This window comes from Podarcis erhardii, assembly GCF_964252035.2.
Source record: "Podarcis erhardii genome assembly, chromosome: 5".
Classification (NCBI taxonomy): Eukaryota; Metazoa; Chordata; class Lepidosauria; order Squamata; family Lacertidae; genus Podarcis; species Podarcis erhardii.
The window spans coordinates 29,299,214-29,319,872 of record NC_138509.1 but is presented as its reverse complement, the minus strand read 5'-3'; the positions used below and the strand labels follow the sequence as shown (position 1 = coordinate 29,319,872).

General features: G+C 42.4%; 1 protein-coding gene across 7 annotated transcripts in view; it reads right to left on the bottom strand.

The window, feature by feature from the left end:
- The window catches only part of MYPN (myopalladin), a 66,173-nt gene that overhangs the window by 8,500 nt on the left and 37,014 nt on the right, over nucleotides 1–20,659 (bottom strand). For 5 of the 7 annotated variants that reach the window (XM_081862951.1, XM_081862953.1, XM_081862955.1 and 2 more), the window contains 13 exons: nucleotides 20,412–20,469; nucleotides 19,430–19,562; nucleotides 18,690–18,761; nucleotides 17,895–18,036; nucleotides 17,213–17,236; nucleotides 13,561–13,677; nucleotides 12,303–12,672; nucleotides 11,500–12,105; nucleotides 9,907–10,051; nucleotides 4,649–4,741; nucleotides 1,007–1,228; nucleotides 448–597; nucleotides 155–237 (listed from right to left, as the gene is read on the bottom strand). In XM_081862951.1, coding sequence (XP_081719077.1) covers nucleotides 155–237; nucleotides 448–597; nucleotides 1,007–1,228; nucleotides 4,649–4,741; nucleotides 9,907–10,051; nucleotides 11,500–12,105; nucleotides 12,303–12,672; nucleotides 13,561–13,677; nucleotides 17,213–17,236; nucleotides 17,895–18,036; nucleotides 18,690–18,761; nucleotides 19,430–19,562; nucleotides 20,412–20,469 — 2,215 coding nt within the window. Of the gene's footprint in view, nucleotides 1–154; nucleotides 238–447; nucleotides 598–1,006; nucleotides 1,229–4,648; nucleotides 4,742–9,906; nucleotides 10,052–11,499; nucleotides 12,106–12,302; nucleotides 12,673–13,560; nucleotides 13,678–17,212; nucleotides 17,237–17,870; nucleotides 18,037–18,689; nucleotides 18,762–19,429; nucleotides 19,563–20,411; nucleotides 20,470–20,659 lie in introns of all 7 variants that reach the window. The other 2 variants (XM_081862949.1, XM_081862950.1) reach the window with 2 other exon arrangements.

The following is a 20,659-nucleotide window of genomic DNA, read 5'->3' as shown; positions in this document are numbered from 1 at the left end:
GAAAAAGATGAACTTCCAGCCAAGCTTAATCTTTGGGCATCTCCCTCTGTTCACTGCTGGTGAACCCACCATAGCTTCAGTTTGCCCAGTTCACTCATGCTTACCTCACAATATATCTACACACCAAGGATCAGGTGTTGTTGGTTGTTTTTACCTGTGTGACTGGATTGCTGTTGTTAATCTACCACGCATTGGAGGAGTTTGAACCAGTAAGTGACCAGAACAGCTGATTCTCCCCTGTCAGAATGATATAGGAGAGAAGTAACACGATTCATTAAATTGTCTCCTTCCTCACTGCTGTTGTTGTGGTGCTTAAGACCAATGTACGGTTATGATATAACAGTGGTACTAGTCAACTGGACTTTCCAAAGCTATGCAGCTTTGTACACAAGTCTAAAGCTTGGGGGAAGGGGTGCAATACATTTTTAAAGGGAAGTAAACCCTTACCTGTGGATTTGCAGCCATGAATGTATAGTTCCCATCATCATCGTTCGTGGTCTCTTCAATATGCAATGAGCATGTCCCATCACCCTCCCTGATCATCTTGAAATGTCCATCTTTCTTTGAAATCTGCTTGCCATCCTTAAACCAATATACCTGTCATGATTGTAAAGAAAGGAGACTTAGGCTGCACACTTACCTGTGAGAGTAAGTCTCACTGAACTCAACCAGACTACATTCTATACCATTGTTGCGCTGCCCCCGAGGCTCTACCCGCAGTGCAGCTGAACTGGTTGTGCTCCCCTAAATCTGTCTCTGATAGTTGCTGCAGCTACAATCCTATACATACTTGCCAAAAAGCAAATCCAACTGAATAGAGAATGATTCATTTCTTCTCATGGGCTACTTCAGATTGAACAGTTCACCAAGAAGCCCTTCACCACCACATTCAAATCAATTTACTTGGTGATCACAAGTCATTGTACTTGCCTTCACATACACTATACATTTAAAACACATCTCCAGCATGGTCTTCCCTTCTGTTGGATTTTTGTGCACCACCTACCTTAGGTATAGGAATTCCAACAATTTTGCAAGTGAAGGTAGCAGGGTACCCTTCCAAGACACGGAAATGCTTGAGTCTCTTGTCGAAGATTGGGGCAATGCACTTGCCCGTAGGGATCTCATCATGCTCAACTTCATCATCTGATTCATCCACTGGGGTACGTTCAAGGCGAAACTCTATTTCGTTCATCAACCTCTGCTCAAAGCTGGAAATTTTATATTCCTGCAATATAACCCAGTGGAGGGACATAATTAGTTACAAAATTTGTACTCCAATATATTGCTGAAATCACAGTTCACAGCAGATACTTCAATGTTGTTTCCTCCATCTTCATAGAGACTGGCTATCTCCAGAACCAAGCAGTAGGACGTTTCCAAATGAAACCTGTGCATTGAGACATTACTTCAACCTCTGATTTTACCATGGGTGAGATCAAATGGGTTTTGGATTTCTCCATTCCACTCCAGCTTCCTTCCCTTGCTCTCTCCAAAATGAACTGACAATGACTTCAGACCATCACTATTTTGTGTGAGACTTCAAGTGTGTACTAGAAATTTAGGTTTTTGCAATTAAAGTGGATTAAAAACGTTTTGTTGCCCTAACACAACAAATCTACTTATAACACCACCACCCCAGACATTTTGCAGATAGAAAAGTGACAGGAAAATGCACTGAAAAGTGTAGAATGAGCAAGCGATTAACAGAAAATATATAAACACCCCATAAGCAAATCAGTACAAAAACCGAAGAAAGACTGGACATAGTGTAATATCCATGTAAGCTTCAGGCAAAATAGGATAAATGCTCAATAAGCATTTCATTTGGAGGCACCATGAGTTATCCTGAGTCTTGCTCCTGATGTCACCTGGCTAAACTACAAAGGTTTAGAAGCCTGCAGCCTCATGAAAGGACACACCATGTACATTTCCTCTTATACTTGGTTTGTTTATCCTGAGGCCCCAATTTGTGAGATTCTTCACCTTCAAAAAATAGGAGGATTGCACAAAAATAGTTCCTGCATGTGTTGGCTTTTGTCAGGAGCACTAAACATTAATGGAAATCCATAGATAGCAGAGAGGACACACTTACTCTTCCATCACACAGAGACTGGCAGGTTGAAGCTTCTTAAGCATCAGCTTAACACCTGACTAGGACTAGGCAAAAGGTGGAAGATCTTAATCACAACTCTTCCCTCTTTTTTTAAGAAAAGTATTAGAAGTTGCAGGGAGTCCCCAAATTTGATCAGGAGTGTGGCACTGGGGGAGGGGATTTGACCCCTTCCCTCATGACGTTTTCCTGCATAAAAGCACCCCTCTCCCACTCCAAAACATGTTTTTTCCAGCGGGGAAAATCACGCAGGCTTCCACCATATGATACCTGTCCATGTGCTAATGAAGAGTTTAAACATGTTACGTGTACTGTTATTGTGTTATGAAATAACCAGACATTTCCCCTTTAATTTCTCCCTTCCCCAGGAAAGTCTTGAGAGCAGTATACTTAACTGCCTTCCAGGTCATGGATGCACAATGTTATGTAACTGAATTAGTTATAAAAATTTGTATCCCAAGCTAAAAATAACTTAGATAATTGTTGACAGGCACTTCCTTGACTCATTTGACTAGATCCTGTTTACTACTGAATTATTGTTTATATAATACCATTTTACTGGTTTGTACATTGTATCTCTGTTTTTAGGATACTGTTTTATTGTTTTTATGGTGTATTTTTGTATTCAGTATTGTACTCCTTTTAAATAAATCAATATTGGTTGTTTTAATTTTGTCCCAATCTATCTTAAATCTGACAACGAGAACAAACAAGTTGATAGTGGGCTTTCTTGTGTGCGTTATTTTTTTAATGTCCATCTTTCCTCCTTGCATGGAATCAAACGTTTGTTTTTGAAATTTGAAGGGCTATGGACTACTCTTAAACCGAACTTCCTATAAATCTTTCACTGCAGGGCAGATAACATCAGGACAATTTTAACTGGGAAAATGCTATGTGGTGGGGATGGTTAAGTCCCTCTTCCCCCAGTGCTATGGGGAATCTTTCTTTTCTTTTTCTCTCTCAGTGTGTGCAGGGCATCCTAATTATGGTTCTTCTGCATCATATTGAATTTGATCCTTAAAACATGTCCTTAAGGAGAATGGTTTTCCTAAGTTCATCCAACAGTGAAAGACTGAGCCATGAAGCCATGAGTCCACCACTAGATGGGGGTCGTCAGATCACCTTTGGGTTGGCTGTGCTTCATGGCTTTTCACCAGCTGGCATGCAAAGCCTTTCCTTCTAGAATTTCACCTTGTTTAGTTTTCTCTTTCATGAAGCATGCCTCAGCAAATTGCTATACAAAATGGAGCAAATTCCTGTCTCAGTTACTTGCTTCTGATGGTTGTTACAGAATGCCTTTGCAAAATAGAAAGGCATGAGCTTCTAATAGTTGCCAACTGAAAGCACTTATTCCATGGTAGTAGATAAAAAAGGTCAAACAATCTGCTTATTGCTTTAAACAAAACAAATTCCTTCCAGTAGCACCTTAAAGACCAACTAAGTCAGTTCTTGGTATGAGCTTTCGTGTGCATGCACACTTCTTCAGATACATGCACACGAAAGCTCATACCAAGAACTGACTTAGTTGGTCTTTAAGGTGCTACTGGAAGGAATTTGTTTTGTTTTGACTATGGCAGACCAACACGGCTACCTATCTGTAACTGCTTATTGCTTTGTGATCTAAGCCTCCAAAATTGCTAAAACTAAGGTCAGTCTGAACCAGGGAAGTGCTGGACCCCTGAAATCATATATTTCAGCTCAGTCAACAGATGTAGTATTCACACTTGACGTATTTAACTTGAGGTGATTTTAAACTGGCTTAATATTTTAACTTTTGTATGTTTTAAAAGTATGGTTGTGAATTTTTCCCTTTTTATAAAATGCTTTGAGGGTTTTTTACAATCAAGTAGTACGGTACATAAATTTTATAAAATTAACTAATTAAAGGGCAAACTAGATGTGCAACAGGCAACATATGTGTTTAAATGTGTGGGTTTCCTTGCAATATGCACAGAAACAGGAGCCCAGACCTCTCTTAATCATAGCTTTTGCCTCTATTTCAGACAGAAACCCGGGCATTTAATATGGACGTATGCTCACTATGTATATTTTATCATTAAATGAGCCCTTTTTGTACCATGTTAAAACTGTAAAAATGTGAATTGACAAGTTACTCATTCTTAGCCTGTAAACTGGGAATAATAGTATCTCTGTGAAGTACTTTGGGATAGGATGGGATTATCTAGCTAACTAACTAAGTAATAACACATAGAGCTAATGTCCTTCTAGTATTTAGAGCTTCTTTACTGTATGGGTTTATAGAACATCTGTCTTGAAGTATAGCCTTCTTGTTCTTAACAAATTGGGAACTTCATAATTGTCAAAAAATGTCAATTACTGTCAACTAATTGTCAAGAATTATCATGGAGGTATTTTCTGTAAGAAATAAACACACACACACACACACACACACACACACACACACACACACTCCCTGCCACTTCCAATTGTGTTAATGGCTGAATTTCAGATTTTCAAATTCTAGTCATCAGATTTACATATGGAGCCTAGATGGGAGGGTTAGCAGGGTTGTACCTTAGATACATCCTGAGCTGTAAAGTTGAAGATTGGGGTATCATTGCTTGGTCCCTGAAGCTTGCGAGCCAGATTTTCATCATAGGTTGCTCTCTGGTAGAGGGAAGTAATGGGATTAGGAAAATGTTATGATGATTTATATGGGCATAATTTTAATAAAACCTAGCACAGGCAACAGAAGGGAGTTTCAGAAGTGACACGTAGTGTGGGGTTTGATTAATCACCCAGTACTGCAGTGCACACACCATTTCAAATAATTAAGAGAGCACAGAGTATTTTACAAGCTGGAAGGGACAGTTTAACTCCCAGTGATGTGAACTAAAAAGTCCCCACTGGTTAAAATGAGGAGATGAATTGCAAATTCTGAGGTAAAAAAAAAATTCAGCTCCTTCTTACTACATGGAAGTAGTGGGGACGACTGAGAGACCTTCCTTTCTCCCCCCACCCTCTTGTAAAGTTTGAAACAAACACCTTAAAAGCAAGGATGGGGGAACCTGTGGCTCTCCAGATGTTGCTGGATTATAAGCCTCTCATCCTTGAACAATGGCCATGGTGGCTGGGCCTGACAGGACCTGGAATTCAACAACATATGTGAGTTATAGGTTCCCTATCTTTGCTTTAAGTGTTCTCTGGTAACGACAGAGGGCTTTGTATGGCTGAGGATGGCTGGAGCAGCCCTGTGGGCTAATTCTCCTTTGTACTTACAAGGAGATAATGTTTTCAAAATCAATAAAATGTTGCTTTTTGTTAAAATCTGTCCTTTTCTTTTGGCTATTTTGAATTTACTTAAAGGGGACTGCGTGGTAGCATGGATTTAAACAATAAGAAATATAAATAAAGCTTGGGATATTCTTGTTGTTTTGTTCATTCTCGTGTTCTTTAAAATATTATAATTAATTGGGAAAACGAACATTAATTCTTGGCATATACAACTGGAAGATAAATCAGAGTATACTCTGTACTCTGTTTGCATAAAAGCATTAAAGAAGACTATAGCGCTCTGCTCTGCAACATTTTCAGGAAACTGAACAAATAAACCTAGAATCTCTCCAATGAAGTTGTTCGCTCCTGATACCAGTGGAACAAAAACAGTCAGCCTGAGGCCTTCTTTCTGTTTCAAAACGGGCAGAATGCTAGGGCCCTGTAACAAAAAATGAGCAGACCCCAGTAGGAAAAATGATGGGAAGATGCACTGGAAATTGTGGGATAACAATTACTCAACACATTGTCATCTAACCTCTCTGCAAACAAATTCAGATAAATGCTCAATAAACAAGTCATCTGGTAGCAATCAGAGCCCCTTCTATTGCAGCAGCTATTGTGTGGCTGGCAAAACACAAGGAAACTTCCCTGCGAATGCTATCCAATCCAAGCAACAAAGGCACATCTAGGGGATCTCGACCAGTTCATTTGCACCAGGCATAGAGATTCTGGGGCGCTGCGACTGTGACATCCAGCAGAAGGAGGGAGTTGGGGAGGGGGACACACACCAGATTTTGGCATGACAGAGGACGCCACAGAAATTTGAGACGCCAAGGTCTGCCACTGCAAGCAACCCAGCAGAGGACATCCTTCTCTCTGATGGGGCCTCAGCTTTCAGCTCTGCCTGACCTCACCACAGAAACCAAAGGCACACTAGGACTGAAGCCAGAAGATGGAGCTGCTGGAACGACTAGCAAACTGCGGCTCCATTATTTTCACTGAGAACTCTCCCCTTTCAGGAAAGCAAGGAGAGTTTGCTGAGGGGAGAGAAATACTTTTGTTGAGTTGCTAGGGAGGATTTCTGTGCACATGCTCAGTAGGATGAAGGCTCCTTAGCAATCATTTCTGTCAAATGTTTTGGTGGACACAGAAAGCAGGTGTCTATCCTGAACTTGACACTGAAGGGTTGAAAGTGTCAGTTCTGCCTGACTTTGTCACAGTTCCTGTCTTTGCACTGCCCTCTTCACAACTCTTCTGGTTCTGGGAGGCCAGAGGGGAGGGGAGAGCAGGAGGGCTTCCAAGCAAGAGGCATTATCGCAGCTCAAGCCAAAGGACTAAAGGAGGCCACAGAGCAGGGGCAGTCAGGGGTTTTATGGGTGGGGCAGAAGAAAAGAGAGGGGTGACAGTGGTGTAGCGTGGGGGGTGCAGGGGGGGCCGGCCGCACCGGGCGCAACATCTGGGGGTTAGGGAAATCCACAGGTATGGGGGCGCAAATCCACGGGTTAGGGGGCGCAAATTACTTGCCTTGCCCCGGGTGCTGATAACCCACGCTACGCCACTGAGGGGTGAGGAAACAGGGTAATGGGTATTTATTTATTTATTGTTAATGTTTCTATACTGCCTTTCTGTACACCAGCAAGGCAGTGTACAACTGATCAGAAACAGTAAACAACATTAAAACTATATCTTTAAAACCTAAGCCACTGGAGCACAAAATGTGCAGGAGGAATGACTTGTTGAGATGTCACTGGGCAGATTCACGTAGGGGCAACGTTAACATATTACACCTGCTTCTTTCATGCGGCTTCCCCTACCTCAGCTCAGGAAGACAGGTGGGAATTGAGGCAGGACACCCAACACGGTGTGAGCAGCACAAGCAGATGCTGGCAAAAAGAGCAGCAGAGCTTCTGGGAAAGGTCAGCCCAATAATTTAAGCTGATGATTCTGAAGGGCTTTAGAACTCTGCTCTCTGCCACTCCACATTCAGCTTTTATAAAAACTATTAATTAAACCCAGATCTATCACGGATATAGAAAACCTGATTTTTAAAACATCAAGTGCTTTAAACATACTTGTAATACAGCAAACTAATGAACAAACTTTTGATTGCTCACACAAACGACGCTGGTCCCTTGGGTTGGCACCAGAATGCGGTGCAGTTGGGCTTTTGCTGTGATGTCAAGATCTGCAAAGGGGCCCAGCACCCCAAAAGTGCAGCCATTCACACTTCTTGTGGGGTGTCCAAAAAGGGTCAGATGTGGCATGTTAGTATGTTCCACTTCTCCCAGGTTAAGGGTAGGGGCCTGGTCTAAGGTACACTCCTCACCACCGCCACAAAAAAAATATCCTAGAGCAAGTACTTTTAGACCCCACCCCAAGTGGTCAATTGCTGAAAATATTGGGAAATGAAAGATGAAGAGATGGAAAGAATGAAAATGCTTTGGATGAAACGACAATGAAGTAAATGGCAATCACAATCTATTACCGCGGTAATTAAAGATGGTTAAAAATTAACATTTCGTATCACACAATCCAATGCACATCAATTCAGGAGTAAATATCGGTGTGTTTAGTGGGGCTTACTCCCAGGTAAGTGTGCACAGGATTACAGCCTCAAAGTTCTTGGCTCACTGTTCAATCACATCATGTATAAATAAATAGCTCGTGCTCTCATCAGCACAAAGTGACTGTTGTTTCTAAAGGAGTTATTATGCTGTTAACATAAAGGAATGGGTGGTATTTCACAGTAGCCTTCTAAGAAATTCATCTCACCGCTTCAGCAAGTACAGACTTTAGCATCTATGATTCATCTGCAAAGACCCATCATGTGCCTGTGACTTACTAGAAGTGGTTTGGCAGGTGACTATGTCCCCAGAGCTGTCAACAAACCATATCACCTAAGTTATTGCCTGTGGGAAGTCTACCTCCAGGCTGATTTCCTTTTGTAAATATAAATATTTGGGCAAGGGTGGGGACAGCTGATTTACATGCACTGCATGGCAGCTACAGCTAACTTTGTATAGGGAGCTCCTCGCAAACCCGCTGAAGACGAAAAATTGCCCCTGCATTGTCATTAGTACATTCCTATGTGCTACTTCACATTTGTATATACAGGAACAAGGTCAGAGTTTAACTAGACTCCAAGTCACCACACTTGGCCCTTGAATCTGTTTTCAGCAACAGGGCTCAAATCTGGGTCAAGTGAAACAACAGTTAAAAATAGAATATATTTTAATGTGTGCAACAGTACTTTCCTCTACACCATGGAGCAATCACAGTCACTTATCCTGCAACTGCTCCCAATTCAAACAAGGCTATCATATTTTTCAAAGTTTCTTCTTAGGTGAGAGGAAACCCCATCCAAAATTCTGATTTTTAGGAATCAAACAATGTTCACTTCTCCATCACCCTTTTTCCTCCTTTCTTTCCCTTCTCTTGTACTACTTATGTCTAGAGGAATCATAAAACATTTGCCATGTGGTTACAAATACATTTAAATTCTTAGTCGCTTTGAGGCAAAACTCTTTTTTTTTTTTTTTTAGAAAGTCACAAATAACAAAAACTGCATTTATGATATCCATTAGTTCCATGGTTCCCTATTGGCTAAGTACTGCGGAGCCCCCAGTTTTTCAAAAGCCAAACCATAGACTCCGTACTTTTGAAAATTTTGATATCTCTATAGAAGCTTTGTTGGTTCATTAGAACTAGCGGCAATTAGCAAATTCAGTTTACAAGTCTCCTGCATCCTAGGAGATCAGTGTTCTGGTCACTTGCAAAGACGCTATGAGCACTCAAGAAAGCTCATCTCTGATCTGAGAAGTGAATCAAAGAACTATATAAGCAGCAGAAGCTCTCATCACTGATCACTCAGTCTTCTCCCCTTCTGAGAAGTCACTAGACATTGTCCACACAATTTCAAGCCAAACTCCATTTCCTTAAGGATTAGAACCCTTAAAAAAAAATCAAACAGCACCTCCCTGACAGATCTCTCCTCCACCTCCGCCATCCCTCCAATAAGTTTAACAGGAGACTGGCGGAGAGAAGAGAAGTGCCTTGTGGAGCAGCTGCAACAGCCACTGCCAACTTCATTTCCCCAGAATGCCTCTGGACTCTAGCATAGCAGTCCAGAGGAATTCTTCTGAAATTAAGATGGGGTGGATGCAGCCTCACCTGGTACTTCTCTTCACTGTGCTGGGATGAGCACTGCCACCCAGAAAATGGCTTTAAAAAAGGATGCCAGAAAGCAGCAGAAGCAGCAGCAGCTGTAGCAGGTCTTGTAGGGCCCTGCCGTTTGCCTCACCATACCAGAAACTGATGCTGCACCTGAATATACACACAAGTTCTCATCAGCAGCCCTGCTGACAGTGATTAATGTTCTGATCCTAAACATTAGGCCAGTCTATGTGCCTATAATGCCAGTAAAATGTCACACTATCCCCGGGCATAATGCCATGCAGTGTGATATTTTGCTAGCCTAGTGTGTTGGGTGTGTGAAGTGAGGTGTGGGCTGAAGGTCCAAGAAGAGCACATGTTTAAACAGTAAGCAGTGCTCTTACCTGTGGGCCATGTGGAAATGCATCATCCCGTAAATGCAGTCTTTTCTCCAGGTCCTTGACAACAGCAGCTTTGTGATCTCTAATTGAATCTTCTGTTGGCAGTGGCAAAGGCCTAAGATTTTTCTTCACCGTTCCCTGGCTTCCACTACAAAACAAATCTTCTGTTAAAATGCTGCTTTAGCATTTCATTAACCCATGCTTCTTTTCTTTTTTCTACAGAAAACCACTGCCAACCAAAAGAAGCTGTTCAGATCCAGCTAGGGTCCATATGTGGATTGAGTACACCCAGCTCTGTAACTTATGATGCAATAAGGGGGACTTTAATTCACACCCTCTACACCAAACAGCTGATCAGTGCATTTGCAATTTATTTCATGGGCTGAGTGGTATAGCCCTTGCTAGTGCACACACACACTGTATGGAACCAAGGTCTTAGTCAATGATCCCAATCATTATGAAGAAAGAGGATGGCAAGTTCTAAATAGACTATGGCTGTGATCCACTGGATAACTATTACGGATACTATTACAATATCCAGCTTTTCAAGTATAAAGCTCCTGGAGATGCCACAAACTTCTGTTAAAAATAAATTAACCAAAGCTAAAAATGGAGTTAAAGTGAAGCAAAATGCAAGTGAAACTCATTGCAATAATAAGGTCTGGAGGTTGCAAAGGTCGACACCAGCTTGGTGGGATCCCTGTCTTCAAAGAAGCAGCATGGCCAGTGCAATAGCTGAAGCTGATAAAAAAACTGCTCTAGGGACCACGAAACCTGCTTCCCACCAGTGCTTTCCCCCCCCTAAAAATTGTTTAGGGGCATTCTCATTTTTCTACTCATATTGAAATATTGCCCCTCAATGAGGCCAAACTTAGATTCACAAAATGTTTAGGGGTATGCATCCCCCTGCGTCCCCCCCGAAAAAAGCACTGTTTGTAACCTTTATTAATTAATATCAATATTTAACCCCACCAGGACACAAGGATTTCATACTAACACCTGCTCCAACTTTGTCTGAATTAGTTTTAGTCTGTTCAACCTCATTCATTTGATCATCGCTTCCAAACAATGGAAGACAGAAATGGCAGCAGCTGGATATTTAGCTAATAAGGTACAAGGCATACTGGTGACACTAAACTCCAGACGATCTGTCCCAACAGGTTCATACAGTGCTGTATCAATAGTGCTCCCCCCGCCCCCCGGGCAAAAGAATAGAAAGTGCTAAGTGGAATTCAGAACTCCCAAGTAAGCACATAGTGGTCTGACAGAATGAATAAGTATGCATGGTAAAAAGATCCTCCTCTTCCCTACCATACACTTTCTGATTTGGGATATTCTAAATACAGTATATCAAAAATAACCTTGCCTGTGATATTGTACACAGACTCCTGGAGAGCTTTCCTTCAAAGGACCACTTTTCATCCTTCTTCAAGAGCTCATCAATGTATAGGTTCTAACAATCGAGGCCAATTTGTTAACTGTGCTCAAAACGCCCTATTATTTGGCAGATGTTTCCTATGGACAAACCATCCCTGTCTGTTCTTTCACAATGGCTCCCTCGTACCAACTTGAATGTGTAACATTTTCATCACTTACGGAGTTGGCGCACTTTTAGGTAGACCCATGGCATTCGTTGGGGGTGTAGAAGGAAGAGAAGGTAGAACAGAGCTGAGGAAGGCTACCGGGTTCTGAATTCGACCAGTTGGGGAGAGAGGAGTAGGAGGCACATTTTGGGGCTGGAACTGATTCATGCTAGATACAGAAAGCAACAGTGGTGGCAACACAGGTTCTTTGGGACTTGTAAGAGGCTGCTCAGTTTGGTTTGCCAACACTCCTGGAGGCCTTGTCTGGGCTGGTGGGGATCCTAAGAAGTTCTCCTTGTTGGTTGTCCTCTGGGATCCTTGTGGTATGTTGCTGAACGAAGGCATGGGGGAGCTGGAAGGGGAGTTGACAGCTGGGGTGGTGTTCTGAGATGCCAGGAACTGCTTAGGACGGGTGTAGGTGAATGTCTGTGTTGAGGGACCCTTGTTTTGCTTGTATGTAGTCGATGAAGGCTGCTGCTGTTGCTGGGTGGATGAAGTAGAAGAGTTCAGTGTGCCAGTATTGAATGGCAACTCTCTTGGAGGTGGGGGGGATGGTTGCTGTGTTTGCTGTTGCTCAAGCAAAACCTGGGTGTGTAGCTGTTTTAACTGGGTGGGATCCCTGCATACAAAAACAAAAATGAATGAAATCTTTATTAGGGCCCATAAGAAAACCATTGTGATGTGTGAATCAGGCCATAATATACTATACATATTATACATAATGTAATTTCTGCTTGAAATAAGAATATAAGTAACAATTAAAATGGAATTCCATTTCAGACACGGCTAAAGCTTTAAAAATGCCTTCTTACTTACAGTTTTGGTTTGGCCAAAACAGGAGGTGGCTCTTTAGAAGGTGAGGTTAGCTCCTGGTTTTTAAATATCTGTCCATTGATCTTATCCGGGAAGCAGTTTGGTCTGGTTTGATTTGTAGGCGCTCCTCCACCCTCTGATGAAGCTTCACTTCCTTGATCATCTTCCGGAAGCTTAAAGTGCACATGAAGGCCTATCTTGGAACTTGACCGAGGTTCATTGTGGTTTACAAGAACTCCTTCCAGTTTAGGCTTTGGAGGCTGATCCACCCGCGGAAGTGAAGGGGTAGGTGCAGAAGGCTGCTGCTCAGCAGCAACTAAACTGATAGAACTTATAGTATGGAGAGCAGCATTATTATTCTGGTCCTCAGGTCCTGGAATAGCAAGCATTACAGTTATGGCCTTGGTAACTCATCACACAAATCAGTGACAACAGGGGTGCACAGAAGGGGCAAAATGCATTTTGAGTGGTGTGCAAGCTTTGTCACTCATATCAGATTACTGAAAGCAAGACAAAATATTTTAGGATTTTTGTTTGGGGATGTGTGCTTTGGAGGTGCCTGTGACCCAAATACTGTATGCTGAACTTGATTACAGTGATAGCATACACACATTAATCAGAGAGACCTAAAATACTCTAAACTTGATTTTCTTGCAATTGGTGTAAACAAGCCTTGTTTAAGTGGGTGCCAGATAAGGAGCAGTTAAAATGGTCTGCTCTTCCTGCAGTGTAACTGCACAATCCTGATTAAAAATACTCAAGAAAGCAGTGAAAACAGAGTGATAGAAGTCAAATTTATGAATCCTGACTAGTAGGAACATGGATGAGAGGAACTTTAAACGTATGCCTGGTAAAATAAAAGACATTAGAACCCCACTGACATGTGGATCTGTGGATCAAGACTAATATTTTAATATGCCTTTTAAATTTTGTCACATTTTATTTTACTTATTTGTTTCAGTTTAGCCACCCCTTCACAAGCACACAATACTAATCAATAATTATGAAACACCTGAACAAAAAAAGATAAGCCCCCCCCCATTATTATAATACAAACTTTTAATGAAATTGGTGTCTTTAGGCACGTTCAACTGAGATATGTCACCAGATTGGATTGAAATATTTTCACAATGGAGGAAATGTATTTGAGAAAGGCTGCTTCCTTGTCGAACCCAGACACTTTTCTATATTCTCTGAAGCTCAGGCCACATATCAATATGTCTGTGATTATTGCAAAGGGATTATTACAGTCTTCTCTTACCCTTTACAGTTAAGCGAGCTGTACTGGAGACTGTCCCATATTTATTGCTTGCAGTGCACGTAAAACTCCCAGAATCTTCTGAAAACACCTCCGCAATGACCAACGTGCAAATCTCCTCTGAAAACCATCACAACGGAATTGGCAAATTTTATCACAGAGCAGGTGCGAATTAACAAATAAAATAATCATGCAATAGGGTAGGGTACCAAATAAATGGGGGCCCTCCAAGTGTGCCCTGTTTGGGACTACTTTAATAATTACACTCAGCTGGCAACGGTGTTGCTGTTTCTTTGTTGCATGACCAGAAAGTAGTAGACATGTAGCTAACTGTGGCATTTTTCAAAATACTGGTAGCCATGCATTGAAATTTCCATGCATTGTTGTAATGAGGCTCAGGGATTATGGCTCTTGAAGGGGAAGGGTCATAGCTCAGTGGCAGGGCTTTAAATGCAGAAGGTTATAGGTTCAATCCCTGGCATCTTCAGGTAGGGTTGAGAAAGACTTCTGCTTGAAATCCTGGAAAGCAGCTGCCAGTCAATGCAGACAATGCAGAGCTAGGTGGAACAATGGCCCAATTCGGCATAAAGCAGCTTCCTATGTCCCTATATTAAGTTTGGGGAAGGCAGGTGACTGGGAAGAGATTGCTGGTTAAATTTTTGAACTGGCAGGGGAATGTCTTAGGCTGCTGGTTTTGATGCTGCCCCCAGAAAAACAGATTTCAGGTATAGGAGTCATGGAAGATGGAAACTGTTTCCCCATATATGCCTCTATATATACAGTATAAATGCAAACATGTTCTGAGGCTGCTTCATAGGAAACCAAGCCCTATGAGTAACAATTGAAATAGTATGTTTAGTTTGTAGAAGGGAAAGTTAAAGGGAGACTTGGTAGTGGTTTTCAAATATTTGAAGGGCTGCCACACAGAAGATGGAGCAGACCTCTTCTCTGTTGCCTCAGATGGCTGAAGTAGAATATGTGGATATTGTAAGGAAACCTTACAGACAGCCTTCGGAGGTGGTGGGTTTTCCTTAAGCAGAGGCTGGGTGGCATGTTGTCAGGGCTGCTACAGCTGCAAGATTCCTGAACTGAGCAAGGGGTTGGACAAGATGACGTCCAGGGCTGCTTCAAACTAAAAATGTCTATGATTCCAAGAAGACTAGCACCCATTTTTCACCTATCTTTCTGTATGTTAGCTGCTGGTCTATACCTTTCATTGGAGTGTATACTCCAAATGTCTATTGGCTGACAGAATAGCATTTTCTTTACCCTTCAGTACTACCTTTAAGCATCATATAAGTCTAAAGTTCTGAAAAGTGCCGAATCACACCCCACCCAGGCTAATTGTTTTTGTGTTGTTTTTACGATGTCACTATCCAAAACCCACGTAGTTAGAATCAGTACACAGTTAAACCTTGGCTCTCACAGGATTTAAACCTGTTCAGTTGCTCTGGGATAGCAGCCTTTGGGGGAGAGGAAAATGTGTGCTTCTGAGGTGAAAGCTCTCAACATCTTTTGGCAGGTGGCATCCCATCTGCCAGTCCCTGCAGCAAGGACACGTCTGTGCCACTTTTATGAAGTGCTCTCTCACATCATGTACAAACAAGTGAGTCTTCTTTCACCATCAAAAGCATTTCAGAGAGCACAAGGAGTGCCATGTCAATGGGATCTAGAGGAATGGCACTGCATGGGGCCTCCATGCCCTTTAATTCAGCATTGCCTGCAGAAAATCTGCGCTGGTTTGGAATGCATTTAAAAAATGTAGTAACAGTCAGGATTCACCTCTCAAGAGGTAGAATGCACGACGTGGCATTCTCCGGTTTCAGAGGTGGAATGCCTGAAGTGGTACTCTCAGATTTCATGAGTGGGGCGGGGATGTGGGGAGCTGAGGGTTAAGAGAGAATAACTGGCATGGCCCGAGGTGTGACACAATACTCTCCAACTGGCAAGCAGGATAAAAATAGGACATCCCTACATCATCTGGTGCACAGTTCGCACAGAAGAAAAGAAGGGATTTAATACTGACTCCTTCATTCACATCTAGCCTGGGAAAAGAACAGTCCTCTGATCTGAAATAAGAGCAATCACAGGAGAAAACAGGATCCTTATCTCCCCACCAATGAAAGTAGTTAGTGTCCGCGTTAGCAGCCTTTGCAGGGCTGCAATCCTGTACCCAAAGGTCTGGGAATTAGTCCCACTGAACTCAACGGGGCTTGCTTCTGAGTAGAAATGTACAGGACTGCACAATACTATACATCTCTACTCAGAAGTAAACCTTGTTGAGTTCACTACGGCTTACACTCATTAACTAGATATATGATTGCTGCTGCTCCTTTTGCAGAGGGTTGGGGAACTTTGGGCCCAGCATGGGTCCCAGTTTGGCCTGTTGTCCCCCGCCTCACAACTACTTGCCCCATACCTGACATCAGATGTGAAGTCAGGTGTGGGGCAGGTAGAGATTTGGCTGGCTGTGTGACTGAGCTCTCTTGTAGGGAACCTGACTGCGCAGTGAATCCCTTTCAAGTCTGCTTATCAGCAGCACTTCAGCACATCGTGTGGGGCTCTTTGCAAGCCCTGCATGGTGCTTTCGAGTCAGCTGACATCATTGTAACATCAGGTGATCGACAGGTGGGTGCCTCGCCCCATCTGTCATATTTGGCCTTTAAGGGGTAAGGGAGATAAGGGCCTGGCCTACTGGCTAGATGAGTCTGGTGGTAAACTTCACAGCAGATAACATCTCTGTTACTCTCAACAGAAAACGATATAAAAGGCAGCAGACCCACCACCATGCCAGCAATCCAACACTTGGTAGAGCAGAGTGCTTGATAATGTAGCACAATGCTGCAGAAAACGTGTCTGTTTCTCTTACACAGGGACTGCAGAGCTGAAGGCAGCACATTCTGGCCTTTGCAATCAGCCATGGACTGAGGCCAATGGGAGACTGTGCTTGCCTCCTAGGAAAAACATAGTGACCAACTTGGCCTCATCCATTAGCCAGAGAAGGAGCAGCTGCAAGGACTTTCTTCCCCCATCTCTGGCAGAATTAACACTTAACCCCCAACTGCTGGTTGTCCTGGGACTGCAGGCATGAGGGAAAAGAACAGGCTGGCCCCATCCATTGGCCAAAGCTCAGGTGCCAGCTGCTATTCAAGGAAGAACACCAGCAAGGAACATCAGCCTGGCCCCAACTGGATATAAATGCCCACATAGCTCACCTCTTCATTCTGGCCTTAACTAGCTGATGATTCCTCTCCCTTCCCTTCTGTGTGTCTGTACACTTGGCAGCAGTGCTTGATAGTCTCTCGCCACCCACCCTTGATGTGAGCTACTTTGGAAGACAGTCATTGTCTGACAAGCAGGATACAAATACAACACGTGACTAAATAAATAAATACCAGCTATTGATTTACTTATAAAAGTATTTAAAAACCACCCTCTCATAAAAATTGAGGGCGGTGTACAAGAATATAAAAACATACATTAGCCATGACTGTCTCTGTGCACTTTCTGGAAGAAGAACTGGAATGCTAGACTGCAGTCTTTTTTTTTTTTTTTTTTTTTTACTTTTTGCTTCAGTCTGTGTATGCCACAGTGGCATTTGGTAAGGCTCAAATAATGGAACATTTATGCATATAAGTTAAAGAAGTGTACTTACCTGGCTCAGCCATAGAACGAGGTTCTAAAGGAAAGTAAGAGAAACATTACTCCATTCAATATTTATTTCAGTGTTTCCCCTAAGGACCCACCAGGTAATTAATGGGGGGGAGGCTTAACTATTTTTTAATTAGAGTAGACCGATCAAAATGAATGGGCCTAACTTATTCAAGTTCTTTAATGTCATCATCACCACCACTTCATCTCTGTGTGTGCCACCTTTCCACAAAAAATTATGCTCAAAGTTGCTTACAATGAGAATACATCACAAAAATCAAACACCGCACTGACAAACCTTGCAGAGGTTGTTGTAAGGATTGCTGAGAAAACAGTAAGTACCCTGAACCCTTGAAATGCACTACAGAAACAGCAATGACTATTTTACAAATTGTGGTAGAGGAACGTAAGTTCTGGAAATACCATGGCTCATTGCTTTTTATTATTCAGGTGCATTTACATCTAGCATACAACAAAATATTACAACTCTCCATGGGCATAGCTAGGATTTATGTTATGGGGGGCAAGCCTTTTGTTAGGGGGTGCAGAACCTCAGTTAGCTATGTATTTTTATTGATTTTTAATCAATCAGCTGCCCTTCCCTGCCTCCCCTTGGCTACGCCCATGCAAGTCTCAGTACTGCCAACCCTTTCCAGATAAACGTCTGCAATGAAAGGAAAGCCTACTTTTCTGTAATATCCTGAAGTCCGGGGAGTCTTCTATCAACGTCCCTTCTCTGTACCACTCAACCTTTGGAGAAGGGGCTCCTTTCACTCTGCATTCAAAGACAACCAGCTGGCCCTCAGAGGCAGATATTTCCTGTAGCATCTAAAGCAGAGACAGGCCATAACATGGTTTTAAATTAATTTTAAAATTAAAACTGAATAATTATGTGCCAATAGTTGTCTGTGTTGCAGTAAGAAGAGCTGTACCTTTGAATGTATATGTGTGCTGGGAATTTTTTTTACTCTGCGGTGAAGAGACATGTAGTGTTTTCAAATAGCCATGCACATAAAAATGTTTCTACAAAAGTGACTCTTGATACCACGCTTGACAATGCTGGGCTGGATCCAGATCAGCAATTGCAATTGCAGAAAGAACCAAGATCTATCAAAGGCTTCCCAATGGAAGTTGATCTGTGCCAATTCTTCCTTCACTTTTGCACTGTCCTCGCCCCCAGAGGTTCCCCAAACCCCACAGAGCAGCTTATTCAGGAAGTTCAGGGGATTGCAGAGGGAAGGAAGAATAGATAAACATTGCCTCCTTGCCCCCTTCCTCCAGTATGAGCAGAGCTCCACTGAATGCAACTCGAGGTCCACCCCCCAAACCCCTGATCTTCAGAGAGATATTTTATGGTAGAGGAAACAGCCTGGGGACGGTTAGGGACCCTCTTTTTTTTTTTAATTGTTTCATTTTAGGTTAAAGTCCCTCTTGATAGCATCTATTTGTTTCTCATTGTGGAAAAGCAATAAGTAAGTTACCTTAGTAAACACTGGAGCAGCTATTATGGGCCTTCCATCAAGTCCTTGTAAATAGTTGGTGGGGCTTTGACTCTGGAGGTTATAAAGCAAACAGGAAGATAAAGATACAAGAGCAGTTATCAAGCGGCAGATTAGGTAAGCCCCCAGTCCTGACACTTATGTAATTCCCACCCCCTCCAGTACAAGATTAAGAGGGAAGTCCACGTGAAAAACATGACACAGGAAAACAATTTGATGCAAACTTTGCAGAGAAGGATCAGTGCATTTTCCTAAGGGTGTTACATAAAAACTGTCCCACATTAACCTCAGCATTTCATCTAGAGCCTCTGGAGAAGCCAGAAGGCCTGACATGATGACCCAGGAACTGTTCATTTTCCACAACATTTCCCCTCTTTTTTAGAAGCCTGACTGCTTATCCCACTCTTTCACTGAATAATTCCTGGAGTCCATCTAATGATTGTCTCCAATGATTATCAACAGCTCGCCTAGATGTCTGGCAAGAACCTTTTCCAGAACTAGAACTTGATACATCCCGCATGAGAAGTATGTGCTCCACCACTGAGCTATGGCTTTTTCAAAATCATCTGGAAGCAGAATTAAAACAGGGTTTCCCCAAAAGCACATAATATATCTCTCGACAGACAAAAGATTGCCCACCCGTCTCTTAGGGAAACATGCAAGCGATCTCCAGCTTATACAGTTTCTCTTCCTTGAATGATATAAATATTTATCTCTCTTACATGGTAGGCAGGTATCGACACAGGATGTACCATAGAAGGTTGTGGTTTTGGTGTTTCTTGATGGGTGGTATTAACAGGAGGAGGAGCAGGAGGAGGAGGCACATTTGAAGAGATCTTGGTGCGGTTTTGGTATCTGGGAAAATATCCAAGAAGGTATATTTATTTACAAAGAAAGCAAGTTTCACTGATAGGTCATTTTGTTTGCTTTAAAAACCTTTATTTGACTAAAGAAGCTCCCAACAGCAGATTCCCCCTTTCTCTCACACAAAAAGAGAATGCCTTTTGTACGATGATGTCCACTTCAATGCACACACCTTATCTCACTTAAAAAATAAAGGATTGTTGTGGGTGTGCCTTCCTATTTTCCAATATTTGTGTATTACAGCACTGTATTTTTCGCTCTATAAGACGCACCAGACCACAAGACGCACCTAGTTTTTGGAGGAGGAAAACAAGAAAAAATATATTCTGAATCTCAGAAGCCAGAACAGCAAGAGGGATCGCTGCGCAGTGAAAGCAGAAATCCCTCTTGCTGTTCTGGCTTCTGGGATAGCTGCGCAGCCTGCATTCGCTCCATAAGATGCACACACATTTCCCCTTACTTTTTAGGAGGGAAAAAGTGAGTCTTATAGAGCAAAAAATACGGTAATTAGAATTACAGTTTACCTTCTACCCCGGCACCACCTTTCCAAATAAGATTGCCCCCACACCCCACATGTGCTCTCCCCCCCCCCCAATTAGGGAAAACATATGGTACATGTATGGTTTCCCTTCTAATGGAATAAACAGTGACCTAGGAGAGATTATCTAGATTGGGAAAATGGCACAGGAGGAAAGAGAACCTCCACTCACAGTACTATGGACATGATCCAATTTTCTGCCACTCCCACAGCTGCTTTCAAAATAAATATAAATTGGTGGGAAATTCAATAATGGATTTTCAATGTCTAATCTATTTTAGCTCTCATACACATGGACTTACTGATCCATATCTTCTTTGCTGGTGCTTGTGTCGCTTTCAGATTCAGAAGAGGAGGCTCCTGTGGGAAACCAAAAGTCAGTTTACATGGCACCACATTTAATAATGCCTTTTAACTTCCTCACTGAGGTTTTCGTTTATGCGACAAATGTACAATTATTACTAACTTCTTGTAAAGATGGATCCTGGCATCTTCCCCTGGGCCTATGCGTCTTTCGCAGGAACATTGTGCTGTACCATTGTGCACATTT